At 53.7% G+C, this 25,374-nt stretch overlaps 7 protein-coding genes across 7 annotated transcripts; 3 read left to right on the top strand and 4 right to left on the bottom strand.

The window, feature by feature from the left end:
- Positions 1-141: 141 nt before the first annotated feature.
- M406DRAFT_98829 (uncharacterized protein) lies at positions 142-5,384 on the bottom strand (the record flags this gene model as incomplete). Its single annotated transcript, XM_040926427.1, has 5 exons — positions 142-532; positions 572-1,446; positions 1,515-2,096; positions 2,154-4,683; positions 5,323-5,384. The coding sequence occupies 5 exons, from the start codon at positions 5,382-5,384 to the stop codon at positions 514-516; spliced, it is 4,068 nt and encodes a 1,355-aa protein (XP_040779918.1). The 3' UTR covers positions 142-513.
- Positions 5,385-6,544: 1,160 nt separating this feature from the next.
- On the top strand, positions 6,545-7,095 carry M406DRAFT_56348 (uncharacterized protein). Its single transcript, XM_040924573.1, has one exon. The coding sequence runs from the start codon at positions 6,719-6,721 to the stop codon at positions 6,974-6,976; it is 258 nt and encodes an 85-aa protein (XP_040779917.1). The 5' UTR covers positions 6,545-6,718; the 3' UTR covers positions 6,977-7,095.
- Positions 7,096-8,789: 1,694 nt separating this feature from the next.
- On the top strand, positions 8,790-12,494 carry M406DRAFT_92278 (uncharacterized protein; the record flags this gene model as incomplete). The annotated part of the gene is made up of 7 exons (XM_040926221.1): positions 8,790-8,853; positions 8,919-9,052; positions 9,167-9,529; positions 9,586-9,652; positions 9,704-10,916; positions 10,977-11,069; positions 11,138-12,494. The coding sequence occupies 7 exons, from the start codon at positions 8,790-8,792 to the stop codon at positions 12,492-12,494; spliced, it is 3,291 nt and encodes a 1,096-aa protein (XP_040779916.1).
- Positions 12,495-13,437: 943 nt separating this feature from the next.
- On the bottom strand, positions 13,438-16,474 carry PRD-4 (regulation of circadian rhythm). Its single transcript, XM_040926027.1, has 5 exons — positions 16,275-16,474; positions 15,589-16,162; positions 14,944-15,536; positions 14,512-14,881; positions 13,438-14,444 (listed from the first exon to the last, which is right to left on the bottom strand). The coding sequence occupies exons 1-5, from the start codon at positions 16,314-16,316 to the stop codon at positions 13,942-13,944; spliced, it is 2,082 nt and encodes a 693-aa protein (XP_040779915.1). The 5' UTR covers positions 16,317-16,474; the 3' UTR covers positions 13,438-13,941.
- Positions 16,475-17,812: 1,338 nt separating this feature from the next.
- M406DRAFT_355096 (PCI-domain-containing protein) lies at positions 17,813-19,596 on the top strand. The gene has a single exon (XM_040923081.1). The coding sequence runs from the start codon at positions 18,003-18,005 to the stop codon at positions 19,278-19,280; it is 1,278 nt and encodes a 425-aa protein (XP_040779914.1). The 5' UTR covers positions 17,813-18,002; the 3' UTR covers positions 19,281-19,596.
- A 144-nt stretch (positions 19,597-19,740) lies between these two features.
- On the bottom strand, positions 19,741-20,502 carry M406DRAFT_71911 (uncharacterized protein; the record flags this gene model as incomplete). Its single annotated transcript, XM_040925508.1, has 2 exons — positions 19,741-20,321; positions 20,481-20,502. 2 exons carry the CDS (start codon positions 20,500-20,502, stop codon positions 19,741-19,743), a joined length of 603 nt encoding a protein of 200 aa, XP_040779913.1.
- Positions 20,503-21,701: 1,199 nt separating this feature from the next.
- Positions 21,702-23,921, bottom strand: M406DRAFT_355095 (uncharacterized protein). Its single transcript, XM_040923080.1, has 3 exons — positions 23,328-23,921; positions 22,788-23,255; positions 21,702-22,693 (listed from the first exon to the last, which is right to left on the bottom strand). The coding sequence occupies exons 1-3, from the start codon at positions 23,721-23,723 to the stop codon at positions 22,013-22,015; spliced, it is 1,545 nt and encodes a 514-aa protein (XP_040779912.1). The 5' UTR covers positions 23,724-23,921; the 3' UTR covers positions 21,702-22,012.
- Between the last annotated feature and the right edge of the window lie 1,453 nt (positions 23,922-25,374).

Raw genomic sequence — 25,374 nt, 5'->3', positions numbered from 1 at the left:
TCAATCACAGATTATCCTCGTCGCCCTCATAACCCCTGCTGCAACATTACTGTCCGAACCTTGACCACACCAACATTGCACTCGACACAATACAGTAAATATAGCACATCATTTGGATGATTTTTATTTATTTATTTTTTTGAGAGAGAAAAAGACGATGAATTGAAATGAAATGAACAAAACCCATAAAACCAAAACCTTGAATATAGCTACCGAATGCAAAAATCTACCATATCATAGTTATGTTCATCGTCGTTCGCCTCTTAACCCCCCAGGCTTCCTCCTCTTAAGTCAAGGGTATCCGCTACCGGCCTAAGCAGAGACATCAAATCATCTTCTGCTTTGTCATTACGATTCCATACTTGCTAGCCGTGATAGGAGAGAGAGAAAGAGAGACAAATTCGATCAAAAGAATACCAGCCACGAATGGAAACCAACAATGACACGCCCGCTTGCACTCACTCATGACATCAACAAACCTGGACGTTCCCACACAGGAGCAAGCTGGCTTTCCTACCGCCTCGGCAGGTTCCCATACGCTCCTCGTCCAAACGCACCGCCAGGAGCATTCCCGTACGCACCCGTACTGAACCCCTGGTGAATACTCTGCCTCACAATTGCCGCTGCCGCCTGGCTCGCCGCCATGCGCTCCTTTTGCCTGTGTCTGTCCCTCAGGTAGCCGGCAGCCTCAGGCCGCATGCGCAAGATCCGGAGGATCATATCGTCCGATGGATCCGCCTGAGCTTCCTTGCGCTTCTCCTCCTTTGCCCGCCGCATCGTTCCCAGGTTGCGACTCATCATGATGCTCTTGCCACGCCGAATCGTCCCCATGCTGCCGAATGCTGCACTGTTGAAGGTTGGGCCCAGGGCGGCGGGTGCAGACTGCCGCGACGCTTGCTGCGCCTGCTGCTGGGCGCGCTGCTGGGTTGCTGCTACCATCCGCTCCGACGTGCGGATCAGGGAATCAGTCGAGTCGAAGTACCAGAAGTTGAGCGACGCCAATTCGTGCCACTTAGGCGACTTCAGGACCTCTGCTGGGACACCTAGTACCTCTCCGTCTTCGTCCTTGGCGTTGAAGAACTCAAATAGCAGCTCAAGCCACTTGTAAACCACGTCCAGCTCGACTTGCGTCAGTGGCTTCTGAGTTGAAGGCTTGTCTGAGAGCGGGGGCACAAGTAGGTTCTCGATGGCCATCAGCACTTCCTTCCACAGTCTCGTCATGACAGCCACCATGGTCGCATCTGTAAGTGTCTGCTTCATGATGGCAAAGTTCTCGTCAAAGTAGTCGAACAGCGACCGCAGCGCATTCTCAATGTCCTGCTGTGTGACTGGCGGAGCAGCCGTCTTCCGCGTCTTCCACATGTTGCCGATAGATGCCGCAATGCCACGGCTAAGCAAACCCTTCAGTGCCTCGTGAGAAAGCGAGGCATTGATGACAGTTGAGAGCTAATGAGCGTGTGAGTCATTCATTCATTGTCATCAGGAGGGGAAAGTAGCAGCGAGGACCGACTTACCTTGTCAGTAATTTTTCGCACCATGTCTCGCTCCGTCCGCTTCAAGTGTCTGAAGGCCTTTCCGAAGTGAAATTGGATATCATCCTTCTCGCCCTCCATGCTGACTCTTATCAATAGTCGACCCTGAGTGTCAAGGTCCAGCCAAAACTCCCTGGGTAGGTAGTCGCTGAAGTGAACCGGGTCGAGTTTTAGAGAAGTCCGACCCACAAAGTCATGGTCTCCGAATGTATCGTAGTCCCATATTGTAGCGATCACGTTGACGGCGCCAGTGACGGTAACATCAACAGACTCGTCCCACCGAGGGTTAAGTGTTCGCGACACAACACGAGTCTTGGCCAGACGCTTCTGATATTCGTCCACCAAAACGACGTACGGATCGCTATATCCATTGGGGTCGCAGGCTTTGATGTCTTCAGCTTCGACAACCTTGACGGTGAAGACATACTTGTCTGGCTTGCGCAGCCGGTCTCTGGGCCCTTCCTTCGCTCTCAGCAGCTCAGCGCATGCATCGACGTTCATCGTATGCTCTAATTTGTCAAGCGACTGCATGGCGTACTCTATGTTGTTCAATTTGACGAATGACTAGGCTAGCGTTAGCTTAGAATCATCGAGGGACCTTGGACTTGTTGGTTTGCTTACCTCTGAGTAGAACTGGAACGGTTCTATCTTCTCCTTCTGGTTCCAGGCATCCTTCGCCATCTGTATCATGCGCTCCTGGGCAGTCCGCTGCGCTGCTGCCAGATCCGCTGCACTCTGGCGGTCCATCTCCTTGGCAAACTTGCCCTCGACAATCTCACAGTACCGACCTATGCCTGCAGCAAAGGCCTTGGCTAGGGATGTCATGAATTTGGCATGGTGGACATCATTGTCCCAGTTCAACTGGAAAATCTGGTCCGCTGTCTGATTGAACAGCTGGAATACGTCGATGATGGAGACACTGTGCCGCTGCGTATCCGTTGGAATGTCGTCAGGGTGTGCCGTCCGGACCTGAAACTGATCCTGCTTGATGGCTTCTTCGACAAACGACGTCATCCTGCTCTCGGCGTCGTTGATCCATCGCCAGACGAACTCTTCTAGTTGGCCCTCGATGTCGAAGGCAAAGGGCTGGTCAGGTATGTATTGGACGTGCGTCTTACGGATCTCGACCAACTCCTTGTACAAGTCAAACCCGTCCTGGACATTGACCTCCAGCCCGGCTTCCTTAGCTGCCACGACAATGGTCTCAATTAGCGCCTTTGCGTCCTCTTCAAAACTAGGGAAGATCGCCTGCACCAGGACTGCGAAAGGAGATACGCCCATGATTTCCGGGTTCTTGGTATATCTCTTCTTGATCCTCTGGCACAACTTCGTGACTGCACTCCCTAGGTTCACCACATGACTGAAATTCCAGTCCTCCTTGGCCGCAGGTACCTCCGTTTCAAGAAAACCATGGTAGACTTGATCGGCCTGCGCCTTGAGCCCTTCCGCTAGCTGCCTAGAGAACCGGTCTAAGTCTTCCTCTTTTTTGACAAAGCTAGGATCGGGGTAGATTTGGTTTAGTAGAAGATGCATCACCACACCAGCACTGGGAGCCTTGGGTTGGTAGCAGTACATCATCACATCATAGAGATCCCGCAGAAGTGCGTCATGGAGGGCGCCGAGGATTTGCTGGTACAGGGAGTAGTCTACCAACGTCCATCGGCTCGGGTCGATCTCGGGCAAGGTGGCCGTGTAGAGTTGTATGCGCGGAAGCTTCTTAGGCTCTGGCTGTGGGTTCTTGACAAACTCAAAGCACTCGTCCAGATCCTCGCCCTTGATCTCCTGGTCTAGGAACTTGCGCACAGCAACCTCGAGAAAGGCAATGTGTCTGGTGAATTGCGGCAGGCGCCACCAGCCAGACAGATCATTCAGCAGCTCCAGTGATTGTTGAGACAACGGTGTGAAGGTCTCGAACTCGGGGTGGGCCTGGTCATAGGTCATGGCATGCTGTAGGACTGTCCGGTAATAAGACCTCGGGTCAGGGGGAATGAAGGTGTAGCTGGCTTCGTCGACACTTCGAATGCTGGCGGAGTCGTCCAGAGAGAGGTTGCTCAAGCCAAAGCTGGGTTCACCCCCGGGACCAGTGGCTGATTCGTTGTTCAGCATCTTTGCCAGATCCGCGTATGCCTGGTCCTCTCCGTAGATGGACGTCGGCCGCACAGGGAGAGGTTTGTCGAAGCTTGTGACGGTCTTAGCGAGATCCGGGCGGACTCTCAGTATGTCCAACATCATCGATGTAAGATGATCGCGCTCACCCTTCTTCCACTCCTCGAAAGATTCGTTGACATCAAAGTCTTGTCTTCGAAGTGCTCCGTCCATGTTCGAGTCTAGGCGATGCTGGTAGGCCTTGAGGTCCTTGAGGGCCGCTTCTTCTGTCCATATATTTTTGTTCAGGTCGACATCTGACTGCAGTTGAGTAGTCTCCCGGCCAAATATCCTGCCCACAATTTGGACCATATGCATATCCTTGATTTCATAGCTGTGGGGAATCTCGACCTCGATTGTCTTGTGCTCCTTGTCCTGGCCGGTGTCGATGAACAGGTCTTGGTCGTTCCGCAGCAGCTTCTGTTCCAACGTCTGCAGGCGAGCCATGAGTTCCCTATCCTTCTCAGTCCCATGCTTCCTGAAGATGCTCATCATGAGCCTGACAAAGAGAGCGAGGTGCCTGTCGACGAGGATCTTCCACGAATGGTCGTCAGGTGCCCTTCCCTGACTCATTGCTTTGACAGCAGCAGCATAAAACTTGAGGATCAAAGGCTCCAGTGTACGATCCCTGTCGATCGTCTTGCGGAAGTCTTGCTCGGTAAAGTTTGTGTAGGCTTCCGCAAAGGTTCGTTTTACGTTCGGGTCTGTGTAACCCGGTTGGTCAAAGGTGCCCTTGACCACACGCTCCATGCGCTTCTCCAGAGAGGCACGAAAGTCCCGTGGGAGTTTGACTGTGCTCCCACCCGTGGGTATGAACTCCTTGAGTAGGTCCCCAATGTTGTGCGTGTAAGACTGGACCCTATTGGGCGCCTTGGGCACCGTGATGTACTCCTTCTTCTTCTTTTTGGGCTGCAGCAAGTAGTGCAGCAGAGCAATGCTCAAGGCATAGTTGTACGCATCCTCGTAGCTGACTTGGCCCTGGAAGGCTCGCGAGCCGGCCCTCGACCTCCTCCGCCCGGCGCCATCCTGCTGCTGGATCCTGTTGATGCTCCTGTTGAGGCTCCTGCTGTTGTGCTTCCCCGAGTAGCTCGAGCCCGTCGACATCTTCAGCGTCTCTTTGGGGGAGGGGAGGGAAGAGCAGTTGTTCGCGAGGTCGAGAGCTCGAGAGGGGATGGTGGTTGGTCGGTCGGTCGATCGATCGATCTCGTAATGTTTCTCGTTATGTTTACCAAGTGTGATCACTCTCAGAAGGGGCGGGGTGTGCCGTGGTGGGAGTGAGACGTCCGCCCCCTTAGCCTCGTAGCACCATGCCTCGAAGCACTGTTCTCGTGTCCTGGATACGGGATCCAGGAGATTTCTGGTGTTCGAAGAAAGGGCTCGCAGGTCTAGTAGAATGCGGTGAAGCGAAAGTTTGGGCAAACAAAGTCCCACCCTTCAGGGATTCACGCGACAGGTATGACGCCCTGGTGTGCCCAGACCACTCATCAAGGTTATGTGTGCTCGTCTTTCCCGCTGCCTCGGCGGGTGGAGGGCGATAGGGCAGTGGAAGGGAGACCCTAAGCTTGTGTTCAGGAGGTTAGGTGGGTGGGTTCAATCAAGGTTTAGATGGTTTTGCCTCCAAGTGCCGCCGCAAGTCCTAAGGTACCCAGGTACTTTGAATACCACTGTTATAGAGGAGCCTGGCGTCCTGCCCAGGCGCAACGTCATCTGCCAACGTGCAGCTCAAGCGCAGTGCCTTTTTGCAGGGGTCGCGGGCGCCAACGACTTGGTGAGCTTGGTATTTAATGCGCCTGCGGGAGGAGCCCGGCGCAGCCCCTTACTATACCAAATCCCCTTTATAATGTTCCACTTAGATAGCGCCTATATAAATAGACATTTTCAGAACAAGACGGTCTTCGTCTTTCCCGCGTGTGACGAGATCCATGAACTCCTCATGACCGCAAAGGTTCCATGGTAAGGAAATGCAATGTCTCACAAAAAGGCACTTAAGTCTTTTGTTTCAAGAAGAAGAAGGAAAGAGAAGAAACCCTAAGGAGCATGAATTTCCCACCAAGGCAGAAGTTGATATGACCCAGAACTTGGGCAGGGCGAAATGAAACATAATGTTTCGTACCGGGATAATCCAGTGGCATGAGATTGGAAAGCACATCGAACCAAACAATATGGCCTCGAATACGAATTTTCTTATCCCTTGGCTCTTTTCATACTCAGTAATCATATACTTCAACATTGCACGATGTTGATAAGGCTGAAATATTGCACTAATAGATCGTAGATTTGTGTAGTAGGCATCCAGGGGTGGCCAGTCAAGCCCTACTAACGCCTCTTTGGCGTACATTTCCACTTTCAGAAAATTGTCTCAAGAGGAAGCACAAGACCTCGACGGCTCCATCCGTCCTTGCAGAACGAGACTTGAGATTCGGATATCATAGCTCATCTCTGGTTTACCATGCACCATGACCCTCTTTCTCACATTGATCTCTGAAACACCGTGGCTAAGTTTCCTTATCCTCGCTGTCCGATTCACACCTGCGGCCGTACGCCTGCTGAAGTATTATACCTCGTACACCATCACCCTGACAGTTGCGCAAACATAACGAAGGCGTTGGCGATATTCCTCTGTGAAGACTGATTAAATCTGACCCGGCTACAGGTTGTCCAGATTATCCTGCTGGTCAAGCAACTGAGCCATTCCAGGAAGATACATGAACTTACTTGACATCGAACCATTCAAGCAGACACCCAGTCCAGATAAAGACGCAACATTCTGCAGTGATTATGCATGGCGTTCAGTCGCGAAAATTGTCATCTCATTCGCTGCTTCTTTGCTTGCACGAAACTCACCGAAATGCTTGCTAGGTCATAGTTTCTGTCGAATCATCACTATCTGACAAGAGCCTCAGCAATACGGAATGGAGCAAGTCAATGAGCTCACCCAAGACGTGCTGCAAGATCATGATCAGGCTTCCAAGAGACTCCCCAGAGCTGGCAAAACGCCACATATCATATTTCCCCCTCACACAGTTGCCCACAGCTTGCCCATGATGGTCATTAAAGTCTGTTGGTCATTGCATCAGAGTGACCTGGAGCATCGCACCTCCGTCGACGCGACATGCACTTGTCAAGTTGATTATCAGTCTTGGCCAGAAGATGGGGCCAATGCATCAAAATGCGTAGCTCTTGAAAGAAATGGTCTCCACCTGGGAACGCTCGTTGTGACAGCGGTCACACACCCCAGCCTCCATCTCTCAGTCAGCCAGGTTCCCAGTGGCTCCTTAACTCCCATAAATAGCCTGTGAATGGTTACTAAAAATCTCCACTTTGACATTTGCACAACAACAAGCTGAAGAGGCAGAGCAGCAATGACTTTGTACGAGAGTAGACGGCGCAATCTTGCCGTTCGTATTCAATAAACCATCAATGTGGCAGAACCTCTCCGCAGAGGCTTGGGGCGTCGTAATTCCGAGTCGAGATTTGGCCAGGCGCATGATTGCGATTAAGACGAGTGACACGACGGTTGAAGTTATTAAGCCACCTTCAGGTGGACCCAGTGCCGAGACTGATAAGATGCTGACGGTACGAGCAGGGTGATTGAACGCGTGGCTGTTTTCTTCCTCTTCTTTGTGACCACAAGACCACACAGAAACGACGGATCCACGTCGTTGCGAGCTGGTGAGACGGCGAGATGCGAAGGGTAGAATCTTTTTGATTTTTGAGCAAATCGCTGTGTGATAATTGCTACAGTATATACGATGTATATGTAGTATGCAGTTCGGTAGTAAAATAAAGTCCCCTGCATCTGCGGCTAGTGGACCAGGCGGCTCGCTTCAAGGTTGCTGTTGCGGTGGTCCCTGGAACAAGCCCCAAGGTCGCCGAGGATGATTATCAGATGAAATCCTGCAGCAGATCAAGGTCACCCACCAATATATAATTTTCAACAAAACTGCTTGAGAAGAAGACGAGGCTGTGTAGATTTCCTATACCGGCATGACTTCTCTTAGTAGGGCTGAAAGGTAGCCATGTGGTCGGAACCTGTCGTCCTGCCGCTTTAGATCTCGTGTCACGCTGTGGTCAAGAGACCTTAGTTGGCTGTTCAAGTCATCAAGTCACAAGCTGATAGAGGTACATGTACAGGCGTATAAATACCCCTCTCTCTCCCAAGCTATTCTTAGCGCGCAGGGGAGCGCCATGGTGCCATACTACGCACTACGGCAATAGTGACACCGTTGCAGTACCTGGGTACTGTAGTATGTAGTACTGTACTGCGCAGTAATGGGACGACGGGGCCAGCCCCCTGGGTCAATTCAAGGCGCTTTCCAGTCGCGCCCCCGGCGCGGCGCACTCTCAATTCCAGCTACTGTAGGACAATGAACGTACTAGCCAAGTTCATACTTATCCATGACCATGTCGACAATCCCCTGGTCAAAGCCCAAAAGCCTGACGAACTGACGGACTGATGTTGTTGATCTTGCAGTGCGTTAAAAACGCCCGCCAGGTTGTGTCCCCCCAAGGATGAAAGCACTTGGGGTTGCAGTCGAAGCTTATTTTCTTCAGGGCTTACTGCTCTTTCACATTTTAATTGCGGGAGATCGCAGATCCACTTCATCCGCATTCGAACCTCTCTGGCCCTCACCTGCAGTCAGCAGCAGGCACAAACACGCCAACCCCGCGGCGGCCAGACCGTAGGCTTTCTACCTGGTCCAGGACCCCTTGATCAACTAAGTCTGCCTGCTGCTGCTACTGCTTGCTACTACTGCTGATGCTGCTACTACCACTGCCACGACAACTACCACCACTATTGTTATTACTACTACCACCACCACTACCACTCTTCCTCTCACAATAATTACACGATCAAACCCCTTCGACAACGAATTTCGTCGAGCCCTCCACTACGGTCTCTGACCCCCTTACTGATTATTGCTCGGCTCAAAGCAGTTCCTACCGCTCGGCGCTGCGCTGCTGTCATCAAACGGAGAGGAGCCCTCCCAAAATATAACTTGACTGCGACCGGCGCCTTGGATCGACGAACGACAACAGCCACCGTACCACCCTGTGCCTTTCGGCTGCTCTCCCAACTTTGGGACCAGCGCTTGACCCTGATCTAGCATCATGGGGAATGTCTCGAGCAGGCCTGAAGAGGGCGCTGCCCTCTATCTCAGGGACCAGACTCGCCGTAAGTTTGAGACCCTTCCCACGACATGTCTCCAGGAATGCGACGCTGACCGAGTAATCCTCCAGTGTCCATCGCATCGCTCGTCATAAGCAACAGTCGCAAGCGCACATCTATTCAGATCACTCCCAACGCGTTCCCCGCCACAAGAGTCTCTGCGTCGCGGCCAGCCGGAGACAGCACTCCGATCGAGTTCGTCCAGGTCAGTCGAGGCCCCCCCGCCCCCCCCCCCCCGGGGCTGGTGCTGCTGCTGCATGCTTCTCAGACAGTGGCAAAGGATCTGCCGGGAGACTGACTTCCTGCTGGTGATCTATAGGACCCCGACTCCACACCAGGCGCGCCCACCTTCATACTCAAACTGAGCAGCGAGGACGAGCTCATGTTCACATTCACATTTAACGTTCGCCAGACCTCTCTGAGCGCAGGAGCGGACAGCACACCCGTGGACACGCAGATTAATGGTCTCACACATGTCTACGCTGCTACGCCTCGAGAAGTCGAGACGCTTGTGACGAGAGAGTTCCACGCCGACCCGAACCTACACAAGAACTCCAACGTCGAGCTGATTGGAGACTTTACGACTGGAGGCAATGCCAGCGTCACTTTCGACTGGTCTTGGAAGTGGAAGCCACCAAAGACTGCGGAGGACCCTGGTGGTGGTTGGAGGAATACCTGTAGCGTATGTCAATATAGTGCTCCTGTGGAGGTTTTGCGCGTGGCTGACAAATGGACCAGTTTGTACAATACGACCAGCGCGCACACGAGCTACAGACACTGGCTAGCTTCTCATTCTGGGTTCAGAGTAGGTATCCGCCAGTCTCTGCGATTAGTGTCGGTGTCTAACAGGTCGCAGATGTATCGCCCTATGCCGCCCAACCAAGCTCACCCCCTCCCTTCCTACTGACCGTTCCGCCGAGGACACGAGGGCCCTCGTCGCATTCTGTCGAGTCAAGAATCAGCAACATCGACATGGACGAGCCTGTGTCACCCCCCGCTGCGTCGACCGAGGTCAAGAACCCACTGTCACCAACCAACACCAACAGCCTCACATCTGTCGTGCCTCTGGCGAATCCAGAGCCTGTCAAAGTTGACGTTTCCTGCTCGCGACCCAGCGATGATGTCTCACAAACAGATGATGGCCCCGTGTTTCGGGCGACGATGAAGGCTCTAGAGCAAAAGACTGGCAACATGCGGATGCAGATGAAAAGGATGATCAAGAAGGCGGAGGCTGCTCACAATGCGCAACTGGAAGCGAACGACTCCTTTGTGAGCTTCGTGGAAGCGCTGAAGGAAGCTTCTTCCACAAACGCAAATGCTGTACAGCCAGCCATTGAACACTACTTTGACAAGATTGCGCGCGAGATTTTGTCCTACGAGAGAATGAACGCTCTCAACCTGCAGAGGATCGTGATAGAGCCACTCAACAAGGTGTATACCATGGATATCAAACAGGCCGAGGCGAAGAAGCGCGACTTCGAAGAAGAAAGCAAGGACTTTTATGCGTACGTCGGCCGGTATCTCGGCCAGCGACAGGATTCTATCAAGGCCAAGCACAGCGATACCAAGTATCAAACCAAGCGTCGAAACTTCGAGCTGAAGCGTTTCGATTACTCGTCTTTCATGCAGGACCTGTCCGGAGGTCGAAAGGAGCAAGAAGTGCTCTCTCACCTCACCAGATATGCGGATGCCCAGGCGAGAACGTTCCTCGAGGCTGCTAAGCGGGTCGAGAACCTGCTTCCGCAACTACAGGCATTGTCCAGCGAGGTTCAAGTCGCGGACAAGGAATACCAGTTCCAACGAAGAGAGCGAGAAGAGAAGCGAAGGCTTCTCGAGAAGAGCAACGTGAATTATGGTGAGCCCGAACCAGTACCATCCACCAGCACGGGCATCGCGAACGGAAATGGCGCTGTTTCAGACAGCGAGATGAGCCGGGCAGACAGCACCGGCTCACAACTGAGAGCGATCGCGATCGGCAACTCAAACTCCTCGGCCAGTAATACTGGTGACCTCTCCAGATCGCCAGGAAGCCTTGGTCACGCTATGATGGCTGCCAGCCCATCGCAAAAGTTCAAGGGGATCCGCGATCTTGAGGAACGCGATGCCGCACTCGCAGAGCTTGCCGACAGGGAGTCGCAGAGGAAAGAAGGGCTTCTCTGGGCTCTGAACCGGCCTGGCGGACATGTCGACCCTCGAAACCTGAACAAGCAGGGTTGGCACAAGTACGTTCTCAGAATTGCTGTTTCTTCTTTCCTTTTTAAGAGACCACTTGGCTAACTCTGTCTCACAGATTCTGGATTGTCTTGGACCAGGGTAAGCTCTCCGAGTACAGCAACTGGAAGCAAAAGCTTGACCTGCACATGGATCCCATCGACTTGCGCATGGCATCCGTAAGAGAGGCAAGAAACGCAGAGCGACGTTTCTGTTTCGAGGTCATCACTCCACAGTACAAACGTGTTTACCAGGCGACTTCCGAAGACGACATGAACAATTGGATCACTGCGATAAACAATGCGCTCCAGAGCGCTGTCGAAGGCCGTGTGAAGGAAAAGCCGATACAGAGCATCTCTCCGTCGATCGAGTCTGGTGGTTCCTTTAGAAGAGACATCGGCTCTATCTTGACTGGCAAAAGTCCGTCTCTCGGCCATGCACAAGCACATCCACCATCCATATTACCGGGCCGGCGAACGACCGTCGGTGCACGACCGTCGACAGCACGCTCTCCGAGCAGTACTTACGACGAACACCCTGATAAGCTCCTTCAAGCGCTTCGAGACAATGATCAAGGCAATTGTTGGTGCGCAGACTGCGGGTCCGGTTCCAAGGTTGAATGGGTTTCAATCAACCTCGCCATCATCCTGTGTATCGAGTGCAGTGGCATACATCGGTCGCTGGGTACGCACATCAGCAAAGTCCGATCTCTCACTCTCGATATCACATCATTCACGCCCGATATTGTCGAGCTTTTACTCTTGGTGGGTAACCGGGTCGCGAACATGGTCTGGGAGTGTCGGCTCGACCCAGGCCTGAAGCCAGGACCACAAGCGACCCGCGAGCAGAGGTTAAGATTCATCACCATGAAGTACGTGGATCGGTCGTTCGTCGAGCCTATCTCGTCTACCCTTTCTCGGTACCCCTCACCCGACGAGACGCTCCTCGCCGCTATCAAGAAGAACGAGATTCAGCAGATCATTTACTCCCTTGCCCTCCGCGCAAACCCCAATGTTCTCGATAAATCTCGTGGCACCCACGCCGTCTTCCTCGCCCTCGCCGCAGCTGACCCAGCCTCCCCTGGCGGGTTGCCCCAGTCCACAACATCACAGCCTGACGGAAAACCGGTGCCTTTCCCCATCGCAGAGATGCTCCTGCAAAACGGTGCAGAGCTGCCACAAGGCATGCCTGCGTTTCCGCTCAGCCGCAGTGCACAATTATGGCTCGACCAGAAGCGAGGCCGGTCGAACGGGCCGTCGATGACCGGCTCATCATCGGCTTCGAACTATCTCGACACTGTGGGCTCGACACCTGGAGGCACCAGTCCGCAGCTGGCGACCAAGGAGAAGGGCGGCGACAGAGATAGGGAGCATCGGGTCGCGAAGCGTGCGAGCGCCGGCGGCCGCCTGGCCAAGTCGCCTATTCCCGAGAGGTAGGGCTGCTCTGTACCGTTGATCTTTTGGCCGATTCACCGCGCCGGCAAGCACAAGGTCGAGAGCGAGGCTCACGGGAGGAATGTGGTGCTGAGGCTCTCCTCTTCATCTTGAAGAAGTAATCACCGTGCATTCTAGTTCGTCTGATCGTGAGATGTCAACGGCATCTTCGTCGTGACAGACATAGCATATACTGCCTGTCCGTGCTGGTATTGGGGTCTAAACTCTGCACAGGCGTCACAGAGTCTAGCCGTGTGGGCCTGCTCCTTCTCTCGCTCTCACATTGGTCGCCATTACGCTATAGGGTTCAGCTTATCTGTTTGCTTTGAGACGCTGGTGATATCATTGTCATTATCATTGCCATTACACCATTCACCCATATGCCTCAAGGGGAGGTATTCATGGCTATATATACACATATATGTTTACCCACACAAACAATCACATACTCACGGAGAAGAAGGAGGAATGGGGAGAAAGGGGGGAGGGAGATGAGGGAGGGGCAAAACGCATGCAGCTTGGTTTTCTTGGAAAGTTTCGAAATGGGGGATTCCAGTCTAAGAGACCGGTCCGATGTATGATTATGAACGAAAGATGATGGCCGATGAAGGACGGACGGACGGACGGACGGACGGATGGACGGACGGCTTGGTACTACAAGGAAACTGGCATGGCATGGCGTGGGCGCCGAAGTTTTGTGGACAACTTAAGGTCAGGTTAGGTCTCACTAGGTCTAATAGTAATATGGAAATTGATCGAGGCAATCGTCATGTCCGGCCAAGTGCGGGTGCTGGATTCGAGCAAGAGTTCCTCGAGTGTTGCTCCAGATACCAACTACTACACGGTCTAGAAGATAAACGAAAAAAAAATGATGGTTTCCCTCGGAAGGAGGGACACAAACAAGCAAGGGGTGCAGGGCGATAGAACAGGGACAAGATTTTCTTTTCGAAGTGCCATGTATTAGCACTTCACGCCATGTCTATGGAATCTGCCTTGCTGAGGTAAACTCTGCCGCGATCCATTAGATGGCAATCGACACCCTAACGCCCGTGCTTTTCTGCCATACAAATGAACAATGGCGGTCCATAACACAAAATAAGACATGCACAGCTCTGTACCTAACACCCTTTCCGCACCTTGTCTGTCTCCTATCAGAAACAGTAATCCTTCAAGCATCTTGGAATGATTTCCCACCAAAACATTGCGCGAAACTCTTAACGCATATCCCTCGCGCAAAGACTTGAAATCAGCTTTGTGACAAATGCAATAATGAAAACACAGTATCGTTTCCGTGAAGACGTCGGCCGCAACAATAAATCGTACCTCGCGAACAAAGTTCCGCAATCACCACAATTTGTGGACGACGCATACGTCAAAACTCCATTTCAAACGAGTCCCCGAGCGAAGCCTGTCGGAAGCGCGCCGTCAGAGTAGTCGGAACGTTGCCATACTAAGGCTTACTTCCCTTGGTCTTTCCCTTGTTTGCCTTCGACTTGGCTGCATGGTTGCCAAATCCGTTAGGCGCCGACGCCGTTGCAGGCCCGGAAGTCGACTGTCCAGGAATGTCATTCTTGCTGTAATGGCTCCTCTCGTTGTCGTAGAGCTGCTGATCGCCTTTGCCACCCATGGCCACAAACTCCTCCGGATTTCTATCGTCGAAGGGCCGAGCCTCTATGGGATGTGTGTGAGGGTTCTTCTTGTATACTTCGACAGAATCTTTCCCATTTGTGCCAGGTATCTGGGTGACTTGGATAGAGTTGATACTGGAAAGAAGAGTGCGCTCGCGAACGACACCACGTCGGTTCACTTCGAGCCCGGCAAGACCGCCCACAAGGCCGTCCGTGCTGTCGTTGACCCCAGGATTGGAAATGGTCATCCAAGGGTGAGCCAGGCACTGATCCACCGTGTAGCGCTTTTCAGCATCGACGACAAGCATACAGTCAATGAGCTCAACTAGGGAGGAAGTTAGCAGAAGACGCGATTTTTTTTGGGGGGGGCGGCGCTCGTGAAGACGACTTACGAGCAGAATCGCTGACTGGGTCCCAGTACGGAGACGGATAGTCAAATCTACCCCCTCTGATCTGTTGCGAAAGCGAGTATGGAAACTCTTTCGAGTACAGCTCGTCCGAGAATGGTGGGAAACCGCACAGACAGATATACATCACTACACCAAGCGACCAGACGTCAACAGCCTTGGTGTACTTTCGATGTTTGCCATCAGCCAGAATCTCCGGCGCCACGTAGCTCGGAGTACCACAGAGCGTAGTGGTGAACGACTCCTCGCCAATGATCTTGGCGAGGCCGAAGTCAGCGAGCTTGACATGGAGCTCATCGTCTACCATCAAAATGTTCTCCGGTTTGATGTCTCGGTGAACAATGTTTCGATCATGCTGTTCGAGAGGTCAGCACATCAGACATTTCAGTGCAAGTGAATGGGCTCTCGCTGACTTACCAGGTACTTGATGCCCTGGAAGAGTTGAGTGAACAGCTTCCTTGTCTCGTCCTCGGAAAGTTTCTGCTTCAAGACGATGAAGTTGAACAGCTCACCCTTTGGCGCGAGCTCGAGCACAAGGAAGACGGCGTGCTTCTCATCGAAGGTATCTTTCAGACACAGTACGTTGGGGTGACTAACGCCCATCAACACAGCAATTTCTTGTTGGAGCCCATCCGTCTTCGACCGCTCCTCCATCCCGGGCGTCTTGGTGAAGATCTTGACCGCATATCTCTGACCCGTGGCTTTCTCGACGCAGAGGAACACCTCAGCAAAGTGGCCCTTGCCAAGCTGCCCCAGTAAGGTGTAATGCTGAAGAAACTGGCTGGTCTGTCGGGATTTGGGGTACTTGAAAATGAAGCGGGCCTTATCGAGCACTGCAACCTCGTCGTTCTCCTTCAACTCTCTCCGCTGGTTTCGTCCGATGATGGCCTCGTTCACGAACGTGCCGTTGCTAGACAGATCCTCTACAATGGTAACAGGGCCGTGGGACTTGTTCTCTGTGAAGATTAAGCAGTGACGGTTGGAGACGCTAGGGTCATCCACAACGATGTCTGTCCAGCGTCAGCATTGCGCTCGAGAACAACTAGTCGAGGGTACACTTACCACACTCGGGATGACGTCCTATCAGGTAGCCTCCTGATGGAACACCTTTGACCTTCTTCTCCTCGTAATCGATTTCCTCCTTCTTCAGGGCCTTCTTGCCTCTCCTCTTTGGTACGGCATCTTCCACCGATTCCGGCAGCGGACAGGCAGCTCTCTTCTTCATGACCACACACTTGCCGCCATACCTGGTGTTCAAGGGGAATAGGTATCCCCAGACGCCCTCTTTGGTCTCATCCTTGACTTCTTTCGAATATGGCTCGTTCGGGTCGACCACCTGCGAGGGAAACGCTTGTGTATCCTGCGGCGGTGAGGAGAAGCCCTGCGAGAAGGCCTGCAGTTGGGAGTAAGCCTCCTCTCCTCGGGGAAGAACCTGGCTCTGTCGACCTTCAGGCGGCGTCGCGGTGCCCTCCTTAAAGAGCGTACTGGAGTCGTCCGCGGAGAGGTGCGTGACTGGCGAGGGAAGCTGCTGCTTGGTATCGACGGGGGTCTTCTTGTGATCCTTGTGCTGTGATGACAGTCGCTCGGATCGGCGCACTCTCTTGGACGAGTCAATCTCGTTCTCGGCAGGTGAGCCCTAGAAAGGCAGCAAATAAGTTAGCAGCCGACTGGATAATGCAATCCATACCTGTGCAGGCACATGGCATGCACGGTCTGCGATCGTCCATAGTAGTGGGGGTGGGACGTACGGCAGCCCGCTTCAATTGGCTCTGCTCATGTCGAGGGGCCATGGTGGCGGTATTAGGCAGTAACTGAGGAATCTCACAACAAAATGGATGGGCTAGGTGGGCGATGGAGCAATTCACGGTGCAGCCCGAGAGTGGAGGGAAACGAGGACTGGCTGAAATGGGGGGTGTGAGGTCCGTGAGGTAAGGTAATTAAGGAATCGCGTGGGAAGCTCAGGGTGTGGAGTTTTAGCGAGGGGACTGATGTCAGTTCAAGGGACCTCATCAGAATCTGAACGGCGATCGAAGTCCAGGGCCTCCAGGGCTGAATAATACTGCTGGGTAGGCAGACTCAGGTGGTCAGACCCCCAGTGGTCACTTAACTTTTTCTCTTCTCCTCGACACGGGCGTGCGCAGGTGCAGCAGGGATAGACGAGGGCCCAGGCTCAGGGGTGTGGATGGGCCGGATGACTCGATTGACATCACCTGCAGGGTTCCTCACAACCAGGACACTCGAATCGAGGAACTCTTGAGGATCTGGAAAAGAATAACACGATCAGTTCCACCTGACGGCTGCTTGCGATTTATTGTCTCTTCTGAGACAAGTGTGACTTGCTAAAGCCTAACCACGAGTTGTCTGCGCCCTGGTGCGTAATCATTGACCGTTTTCTGCTACTTAGAGACTTCCGCTGCAAGACATGGCAGCCTTGTCTGATCCTCATGATAGGATAAGGTGACTGTTGTCGGTGAACCATACCGGTCAACAAATGAGAGATGACTCTTTTAGAACATCTCCACTTCTATTCAATCAGAGGCTGGTTCCTTCCTTCTCCAATACTACTGTGCGCATCAGCGACGCCGTGGTTCAAGATTTCAGTGTTATGCCCAAGTGGCTTGGGAGCATGGAGAAACTGTAGTCCTGCTTTCACATTGTTTCTGGCAAACCCTATCTCCTGCGAGATACGTCATGGAAGTAACCCAAGGCACTTTTTTTTCTTCTTCTCCCTCTGTAATCTTCTTCTTTTCAATCTGCGATGCGCCTTAAGCATCCCTCTTTAAAAGCAGGTTATTCAAGAGTGGTTGATTCAAGAGTGGTGGTGCGGTGCCAAGTGCAACCACATCAATGCATACCATTGGTACATATGCTCGGCGAGGCTGCAGGATTGTTCTAGGTAGTCTCAGATTTCGGCCGGAAGATACTTAAGCAAAAAAGATGAAAATCTTGTGCTTTAGACGAGAAAGTGTCATATGTGTGAGTATTGTAATATTCTTTTCCTACGGTCGAAGGAGAGAACCTTGCTTGCTGCAACCAGTTGGTCCATCGCACAGGCGTTGTTGCATTGGTGAAAATGATGGCTGTAAGGGGGTCCAGTTGCAGCTCCAGCTACCACAGCACATCTGGACTCTGGAGAGAGGGTGGTGCGCCACAGGTGGTTCCACCTAATCCCTGGCTAGCGCAGTACCCAGCCACACCTCCCCGCGCCCACCAACTGAGAAATTTCAGTGAGGGCGCGACCCAAAGTTGAGTGCGTGCCAGTTTAGCCATCAAAGACTGGCAGCACGAGCGTTTTGGTGGGGTCTGTTGAATCGGAGGGTCAAAGAACCTTTCCTCTGCAACCACCCACTCCAAGGACCGACAAACAATATCAACGGGTTGGCCTTGTACCTTCTCCTTCCTCCGCCGCCCTCCCTTCCCATTCAGAACCGACGTCAGATTCGAGACTCAGCTTCGCACAATCACCTCTTCCCAACATGGCGCCTCGTGGTCTGGTTTTCGTCGATGGCAGCACCAACGACATCCTGCAAGAGATCGCCGACTACGTGAAGGCCGGCGATGAGATCCGGCCGCTGATTGAGAAGGGTCAGACCGAAGATGCGCTTGCCGCCATCGTCAAGGCCTCACCGGTCTTGAACTCTGCACCAGAGAAGGAGATTGGCCCTGCGTACAACCTGCTCATCTTCGCCGTCATCAACTATTCCAAAGACCCCAAGAAGCACCTGCAGCCCATCTGCTCCAACCTCACAAAGCCCATCACCTCCTCGCCCGTCAACGGCCGCGATCTCGCCCTCGGCAGCCTGTCGACCGTCTTCAACCTCCTCAGCAAGGACGACCCAGTACGGTTCAACGTCTTCCTGCAGATTGTTCGCTTTGTGAAGATGAACAACATGTTCGACACCATCAAGCCTGCCCTGAAGAACGTGCCCGGCTGGCTGGAGGCATGGGGCACTGAGGAGGAGGGCAGGCAGAGACTATACGTGGAGATCGCCGACGCAGCAGAGGCCGCCGACGAGAACAAGATAGCATACGAGCATCTCCTGGAAGCGCTCCGGACCTTCGACGCCGACGACAGCTCCTCGGAGGAGGCCCAGAAGCTCTCCCTGCGCGCGCTCAAGATGATACTCATCATTGAGCGCCCGTGGGCCTACGACTTCCAGGGCCTGCGGGCCCTCGCGCCTGTCCAGTCACTTATGGACACCCACCCCGTCTACGCGCAGCTGCTTGATATCTTCGCGGAGCAGGACCTGGAGGACTTCAAGGACTTCAAGCTCGAGCACGAGGGCTTCCTGGAGAAGGAGAAGCTGGACGACAAGACCCTGGAGACCAAGATGCGGCTGCTGACGTTCGCCAGCCTGGCCGCGTCACACCAGGACCGCGAGATCCCCTACGACGTGATCGCAAAGGGCCTGCAGGTCCCTGCGGAGGAGGTCGAGCTCTGGATCATCGATGTGATCCGTGCACAGCTGGTCGAGGGCCGCATGTCGCAACGGGATCGAGTGTTCAAGGTCCACAAGACCATCTACCGCGTCTTCAGCGACAAGCAGTGGCGTGAACTGCAATCGCGCATTGACGTGTGGAAGACTACGATAGGCCACGTCCACACGGTGCTCAGGGTTCAGCAGGTCGAGGCGGAGAAGGCAAAGGAGAGGCAGCAGCAGGAGCTGGAGAAGAAGCTTACGAGTGCGGGGATCAGCGACGGCCCCCCTCATGGACGTGGTGGGCGCAGGCCGAGGAACGACAATGACGACTAGAGAGCGAGAGACAGGGACTAGAGAGGAAGCAGAGCGTACAGCAGGCAGGAATCGTCAAGCCAGAGGCAGAGGTATCTCCGGTAGATTGGACCATCACGAAGTGATCACCCGGAGCAGAGCAGGTTCTGGGTCCTGGCGTTGGGAGGATAGAGCAAGGGGTAAAAAATGCTTCGGAATAAAAACTTGCATTTGCGAACAGAATCATTCATGTCTGACGCTCTATCGAATATCCCAATGTATGTATGTTTGTTTATTTCGTGGCAGGACTCCCCCAACAAAGAAAATCATGACCGTGGCAACAATAGCCTTCTAGGTGTAACTTTGTTCATCTTCCCCTTTCCCCTTTTGTTATGCGCAGCATGGTCGATCTACCACCCACCAAGCCTAGTATGTCCATGTTCCTCCTCTTCCACCTCTTCACTCACGAAACGTATTCCCCCCCCCCCCCCACCGGCCCCTCCTAGAATCCCTCACCGAGCCTGGCCGTCAGCGCCTCTCTCGTCTTAGCCTCGACCTCTTCCGGCTCGGGGGTCGCATCAATCTTGGCGACGCGGCCCTGCTTCTCGTAGTACTCGACAACAGGCATGCTGGTCTCGATAAAGGTCTTAAAGCGCTTGCGGATGGACTCCTCGTTATCGTCGGCGCGGCCGCTCGTCTTGCCGCGCTCGAGCAGGCGGGACTCCATGGTGGCCTCGGGGCAGTCGTAGAAGAGGACGAACTCGGCGGCGCACACGGACTCCTCGAACTTGAGGGCCTGGTCCAGCTTGCGCGGGAAGCCGTCGATGAGGAAGCGGCGCTTGGCGCCGGGGGCGCCGGCGGCGTCCTTCATGGCGTTCTCCAGCAGCGCGATGGTCACCTCCATCGGCACGATCTTGCCGTCCTTGATGTAGTCCTTGATCAGCTGGCCGTACTGCGAGCCGGGCCGCTCCTGCTCGGCGCGTAGGAGGTCGCCGGCGGAGAGGTGCGTGAAGCCGTAGCGCGAGACGAGGCGGGAGCATTGCGTGCCCTTGCCGGCGCCGGGGCCGCCGAGGACGAAGATTACTAGAGAGAGGGAGAGAGGAGAGAGAGGGACGACTGGTCAGCCTGGAGGACTCGAAGATAGACGACATGGTTGAATTATGGGCTCCATGGACCGAAGGGGGCGGAGGACGAGGAGGGCTTGAAGCTGGCTTGAATTGGAGGGGAGGACGACGAGCTTACCTGTGGCGTCTGAGATGGGCATTTTGTTTGTAGGTGGTAGAAAATCAGGTGGTAGTTTCTCCTATTCAAGTATATATCACAGCACAGTCTACGGACTGGGAAGAGAAGGTTGAAAGGAAGTCGTAAAGAGTTGAGAGGCTGGAGTATAAATACCTTGGGGACCCTGAATCCGGTGAAGGCCAGCTTGGAAGTCGTGTCGAGCGGTGACGTTGGTGGGGCGTCGTCAGGGGCCTGGACCAATTCACAGCGGTCTGCCGGGCCCCTCCGTTAGAAGTACTCTTGAGTGGTTTGCATGGAGTCGTTTGATTCTGATGTTGTCAACATCTTTTTTTGATGAGAAAATCTGTTCCTAATAAGTCTTGTAATACCTTCATTCTACTATGATATCATATCAAAATTAAGGTAGATTGGCAGTGCAGTGCTAAGTCGGAAGAGTGACACAGATGGCTGTCTCCAAGGTGCGACCTACACTATGGCTTTCTTAGCCACAGCTCGCCCTTGACATATCAGGTACTTCAAGAACGCGAAGTACTTGCTTCTGCTAATGATTGACCTTGTGGGTTGAGTTTAAAGGCGTCTAGCAGCAATGCATTCCTCGTATCCTATAATTGTTAATTGCTGTGTGCTGTCCTGTGCTGTCTTGGGGACATGGACATTTTTCATCTCCCTCCAAAATCATCGAGGTAGCACAGTTCCACAAACTTTAGACAAGCAATCGAGGTGGGTATCCCCACCAGACCTTGCAGCGCCTCTGCCATAATTCTACCTTGAGAGATCATAAGACTCAAAGGGATTTTGTTTCCATGGCACTTTGATTGATTCCTACTTGCACGTTCTCAGACCAAAATAAACTAAAGTAGAGCAATATGCAGAGTCTTACGAATTCATAAACATGCGATCACTCTCCTCACTCTGTAATCAGACACTTAATTACACCCACCTCGACCACAAAAAAAAGGGGAGGAGGGTGGTTGCGATCTCGAACCAGTCTCATGTGTGTCTACCACTGCGAACTAAATGAGACATCAACCAAAAACTTGTGCTCCTTGTTAATTTCCTAGCACCCGGATCAGGTGGAAAGACCATAAACAGGGAACGGGTCTCGAAAGGGCGCAAACCCCCCCCCCCCCCCCCACCCAAAAAAAAAAACCTGGCAGTCTTCGTTTCCTTCTTTTGTTGGTAAAGACATCTTCACAATTGCGATGTGATCGAAAGTGTAGTAGAGGACAAGCTTTTGATTGTTGTCATTCTCTAACTGAATTTCCTCCACTGTACATACAATACGGGACTGGGTTTTACCAGCCCGCCTCACCCTTTGAATCGAAAATTACTAAAGTGAACGGTAGATACATCGTTCTTGCAATGTCCCTTGTAGATATAAAAAAGAAAATCGGTATAACGTTCTCGTCAAAATTTGTCCCTCCCCAACGCCCAATGGTATAGTTCCACCCAGTTTCATCCAGCATAGCTGTGGTCACGAGGACAAAAGACAAAAAGAAAAAGGTCGTCTGCGAGTCGCATGGAAGCCCTCTCTACCTCCCGTGGAAGCTTGTCTGGGCTGGAGGCGGGCTCTTGATCGCCTGGCCGGCGTACGCGCCCGGGATGGGCACGGCGTCGTACACTGGCTCCTCAGCCGCGACGGGGCCGTGGCCGTGCTCGTTGACGGTGATGGACGGAACCTCAGGCTGTTGCTGTGGCCTCTGTAGCGGCGAGAACCTCTCGATAGGCGACGCCTCGACGGGCGACAGGCCGGGCTTCCTTGTGGCAGAGGGCGCCTTGGATGGCGGCGCCTGCAGCTTGAAAGGCGCGGCAGCGCCCCTGGCGGTGGCCATCGAGGCGAAGCTGCTCTGCGGCTCAGGGATGTGCTTTCCGCCGGGGGTGAAGGGCGAGGCGCCGGTCTCCTCGATGTCGCCGAGGGAGCGGTAGGCGGTCGGTGGGAAGCGAGGAGACAGGGCCTGCTGCGAGTACCCACCAGGCGACTTAGGGCCGTACACAGAGGAGAAGGACGGGGACTTGGGGCCGAAGCCGGGCGTGTTGGGTGCGGACTGCGTCCGGAGCTGGGCGAGGTAGAGGTCGGAGCGGGCCTTGTCGCGCATGTCCATCGACTTCATGAGGCGGCGCTTGCTGTAGTACCGGTAGAAGACGACCGAGTAGAGGGTGATGGAGATGGCCTCGATGACGACCTCAATGATCATGCAGACGAGGGACCAGTTCTGTTATTTGTGCCTTAGCATTCTGTTCACACCAGCGGGAGACAGCCTCGAGTGCACCGCTTTGTCTCTGTGTATGCGTGTGAAAGAGTCTTACCTGAAGTCTGCACACAAGCGCATAGTCCACCTGGTTGTTGAACAGCTCGTGGCGGATGTTGTTGTTGCATGACCACCCCCACAGATCCTTGTTATCGCTGCTGACCTTGGCGTGCTGCAGGATGATGATGCTGGTGACCCAGATGGCCATGCTGAAGATGAACCAGCCACAGGCGAAGAGCGTGTAGTAGACGCCGACCTTCTCTGCTCTCTTGTGGCCTCCACGCGTGTATCCGATGAAGACGAGGATGCAGAGGAAGAGAGAGATACATGAGGAGACGAGGGTCAGGATCTGAGGCGTGATATTGGTATTCGCAGCCCATGCCGGGAGGCCGTTCTTGGCTGTGAGTTCCTTGGTGGCATTGAAGATGCTAAAGGTTGACGACAGCATAGCAAGCACGATAAGACTGCAACTGAAGTTCACGCCGCGGAGTGCAAACTTAGCCATTCGTACTCTGGTTTTGACTTTCTGTAATTCAGGTCAGTAGCTGCTCCACAACTATCTCGGGGGGTGATCTGCTTCATTCAAGGTGGGTCATACCAGATCCTTTGCCTGCTCGACGTCGGTCAATGCCTCTCTCTTCTCCAGAACCTGCTCTTCCCTGAATGTCGGGCTAAGCGGGTTGAATCCACGTCCTGGTGTTCCCGGCACCTTCAGGGCACTCTTGAGCGGTGACCTCGGGCTCATTGGCATTGTGACGGATTCAGGGTTGCTGTTGATGTATCCGAAGCCGATATCCCCTGGCTGTGACTGTGGGAAGACGTTCTTCTCCCCTTGTGCCTCGATTGGTGAGTGGATGCTGGTGGCCTCGGCAAACCGCGGTGTCCTTGGCGGCTTGCCCAGTGATGATGTGGAAGATGTGGAATCTGATGAGTCTTTGCGGCGAGTCTCGAGGTTCAAGGCGGCAGGTCGCCTCTTATCGTCGTTGATCGCCATGGCGTTGATGTGGTATGACGAGAGGTCGTTATGCGAAATTGGAAAAGGGGAAAAAAAAGGAAGAAGACCCGATGACTTGGGAGGTTAAGCAATGTGATGTGCTCGTCGACTCTTGAGAAAGCAGTCTGGTGAAAGATGATGAAGACGACGAGGCAAGCAACCAAGAAGAAGAAAAAATAAAGAAATTGAGATCGTGAGAGGCCAGCTATCGAGAAGAGAGAAGAGTTCCAAAGTCCCGCTGCGTGGGGAGGACAATGGTTTTCAGTTACAAGTAGTAGACGAAGAGGGGTATTCTCATTCGACGACGCTCGTGGGTGGGAGTGCCGATATGGCGCCTTGCATGGGGGAGGGTGACACGGGCGGGAGCAGCCAAGGTTCCATACGCAGGACTGGGGTCCACGGCGGCAGCTGGTACTCGAAGAGCTGATAGGGTGACCACCTCGAGTGTGCCAATGTAAGCCGGCGATTCCTGAAGAAAAATAGACGCCCAATGCGTGTGATCCAGGTGGCGCCAGCCAGGCGGGAAGCAAGTCTCTTGTATTAGATGGGGTTGCTCCGGCGTGGTAGCTCGTCCAGCTAAAACAATCTCGGAGAAAAGATCAGACTATGTTGCAGACCACAAGGGCTTCAAATTTGACGATCTCAAAAGAGAGGGGCGAAACGCAGAGGGCCACGCATGTGCAAAAAGATATGCAGTGTATGGATCGCAAGAAAGGCGCTCGGTCATCCATATGACATGGACTCGTTGGATCGAGGAAAGAGGAACAATAGCATTGACGTTCAATGTGACATGATATGGAGGGGAAAGAGACGACGAAGGCTGGAAAGACTCATATTCGCCCTCGTCCTCGCTCGACCTGGATACAAGCTCCGAGGCGGCCCAGACAGCAACACTTTTTGGCGCCATAGAGGCCCTTGTCATTACAGTCCCGAACTTCCATGTTGAGCGTGGGAGAAGAGGTGATTGGGCCGACAAGATGGAGTTCCGAGCCTGTTCTAGCCATGGCAGCAAGGCCCCCCTCCTAGGAAGAGACAGGCCTCGTCAAGAGCTCTGGTTGGTGACCCTCGGCGGCTATTCTGAGGGCCACGATGGGACGTCGTGGGTGGAGAAGTAGCTTGAGACCTTGTCGAGGACCCCGGCTTCCTTGTCCCGTCCGGGACTAAGGTGTGCTTACCCCCCGGTCGCCCTCGCTGGATATCACACGCATCTCATCTCTGATTGGCTGCTGCCAGCACATACGCGCCCAATCATCCTGCAGATGTGCGTGATCCCCTCTGGGCGCATCTGCAGCTTGCAGGTGCGTACTCATCCCCCAGCGGCCCATTGCCACCCGAAAATAAGACACCACACCCCTCTTTTCTTCGTTCTCGCTTCGTCGCTTCGTGCCACGCCTCGTTGCTGCTGGCGAACCAGGTGTTCTCCGGGCAAGCAGAGGCAAGCCAGACACGCTGCAATACGCCAGTCTGGTCTCCTTGAGGCTGTTGGCAAACCATTCCCCAGGGCCTGTCGTTGTTGAGGTAATCATGGCTGCATACCATTGTACCAAATGAGTTACTGTGGTAAGTACACAAGCACAGGAAAAAGAGCTTTGAGTCGCACTGCGGGACCCCAACGCCTCCACTCGCTGCTGCACGATCCTTGAGCTGTGGC

The sequence above is a fragment of the Cryphonectria parasitica genome (genome assembly GCF_011745365.1).
Source record: "Cryphonectria parasitica EP155 unplaced genomic scaffold M406scaffold_2, whole genome shotgun sequence".
Classification (NCBI taxonomy): Eukaryota; Fungi; Ascomycota; class Sordariomycetes; order Diaporthales; family Cryphonectriaceae; genus Cryphonectria; species Cryphonectria parasitica.
This window is presented reverse-complemented; position numbering and strand designations above follow the sequence as displayed.

Excerpts from the sequence above, each read along its gene's own strand:
- M406DRAFT_355095 (XM_040923080.1), bottom strand. The coding sequence starts at position 23,723 with ATGGCGATCAACGACGATAAGAGGCGACCTGCCGCCTTGAACCTCGAG. Across the intron at positions 23,256-23,327 it reads TCGAGCAGGCAAAGGATCTG|AAAGTCAAAACCAGAGTACG; the intron begins GTATGACCCACC and ends CCTGAATTACAG. Across the intron at positions 22,694-22,787 it reads CGCTTGTGTGCAGACTTCAG|AACTGGTCCCTCGTCTGCAT; the intron begins GTAAGACTCTTT and ends CACAAATAACAG.
- M406DRAFT_355096 (XM_040923081.1), top strand. The coding sequence starts at position 18,003 with ATGGCGCCTCGTGGTCTGGTTTTCGTCGATGGCAGCACCAACGACATC.
- M406DRAFT_56348 (XM_040924573.1), top strand. The coding sequence starts at position 6,719 with ATGATGGTCATTAAAGTCTGTTGGTCATTGCATCAGAGTGACCTGGAG.
- PRD-4 (XM_040926027.1), bottom strand. The coding sequence starts at position 16,316 with ATGGCCCCTCGACATGAGCAGAGCCAATTGAAGCGGGCTGCC. Across the intron at positions 16,163-16,274 it reads GCCAATTGAAGCGGGCTGCC|GGCTCACCTGCCGAGAACGA; the intron begins GTACGTCCCACC and ends CTGCCTTTCTAG. Across the intron at positions 14,445-14,511 it reads CCCAGTCAGCGATTCTGCTC|TTGAGCTCATTGACTGTATG; the intron begins GTAAGTCGTCTT and ends CTTCCTCCCTAG.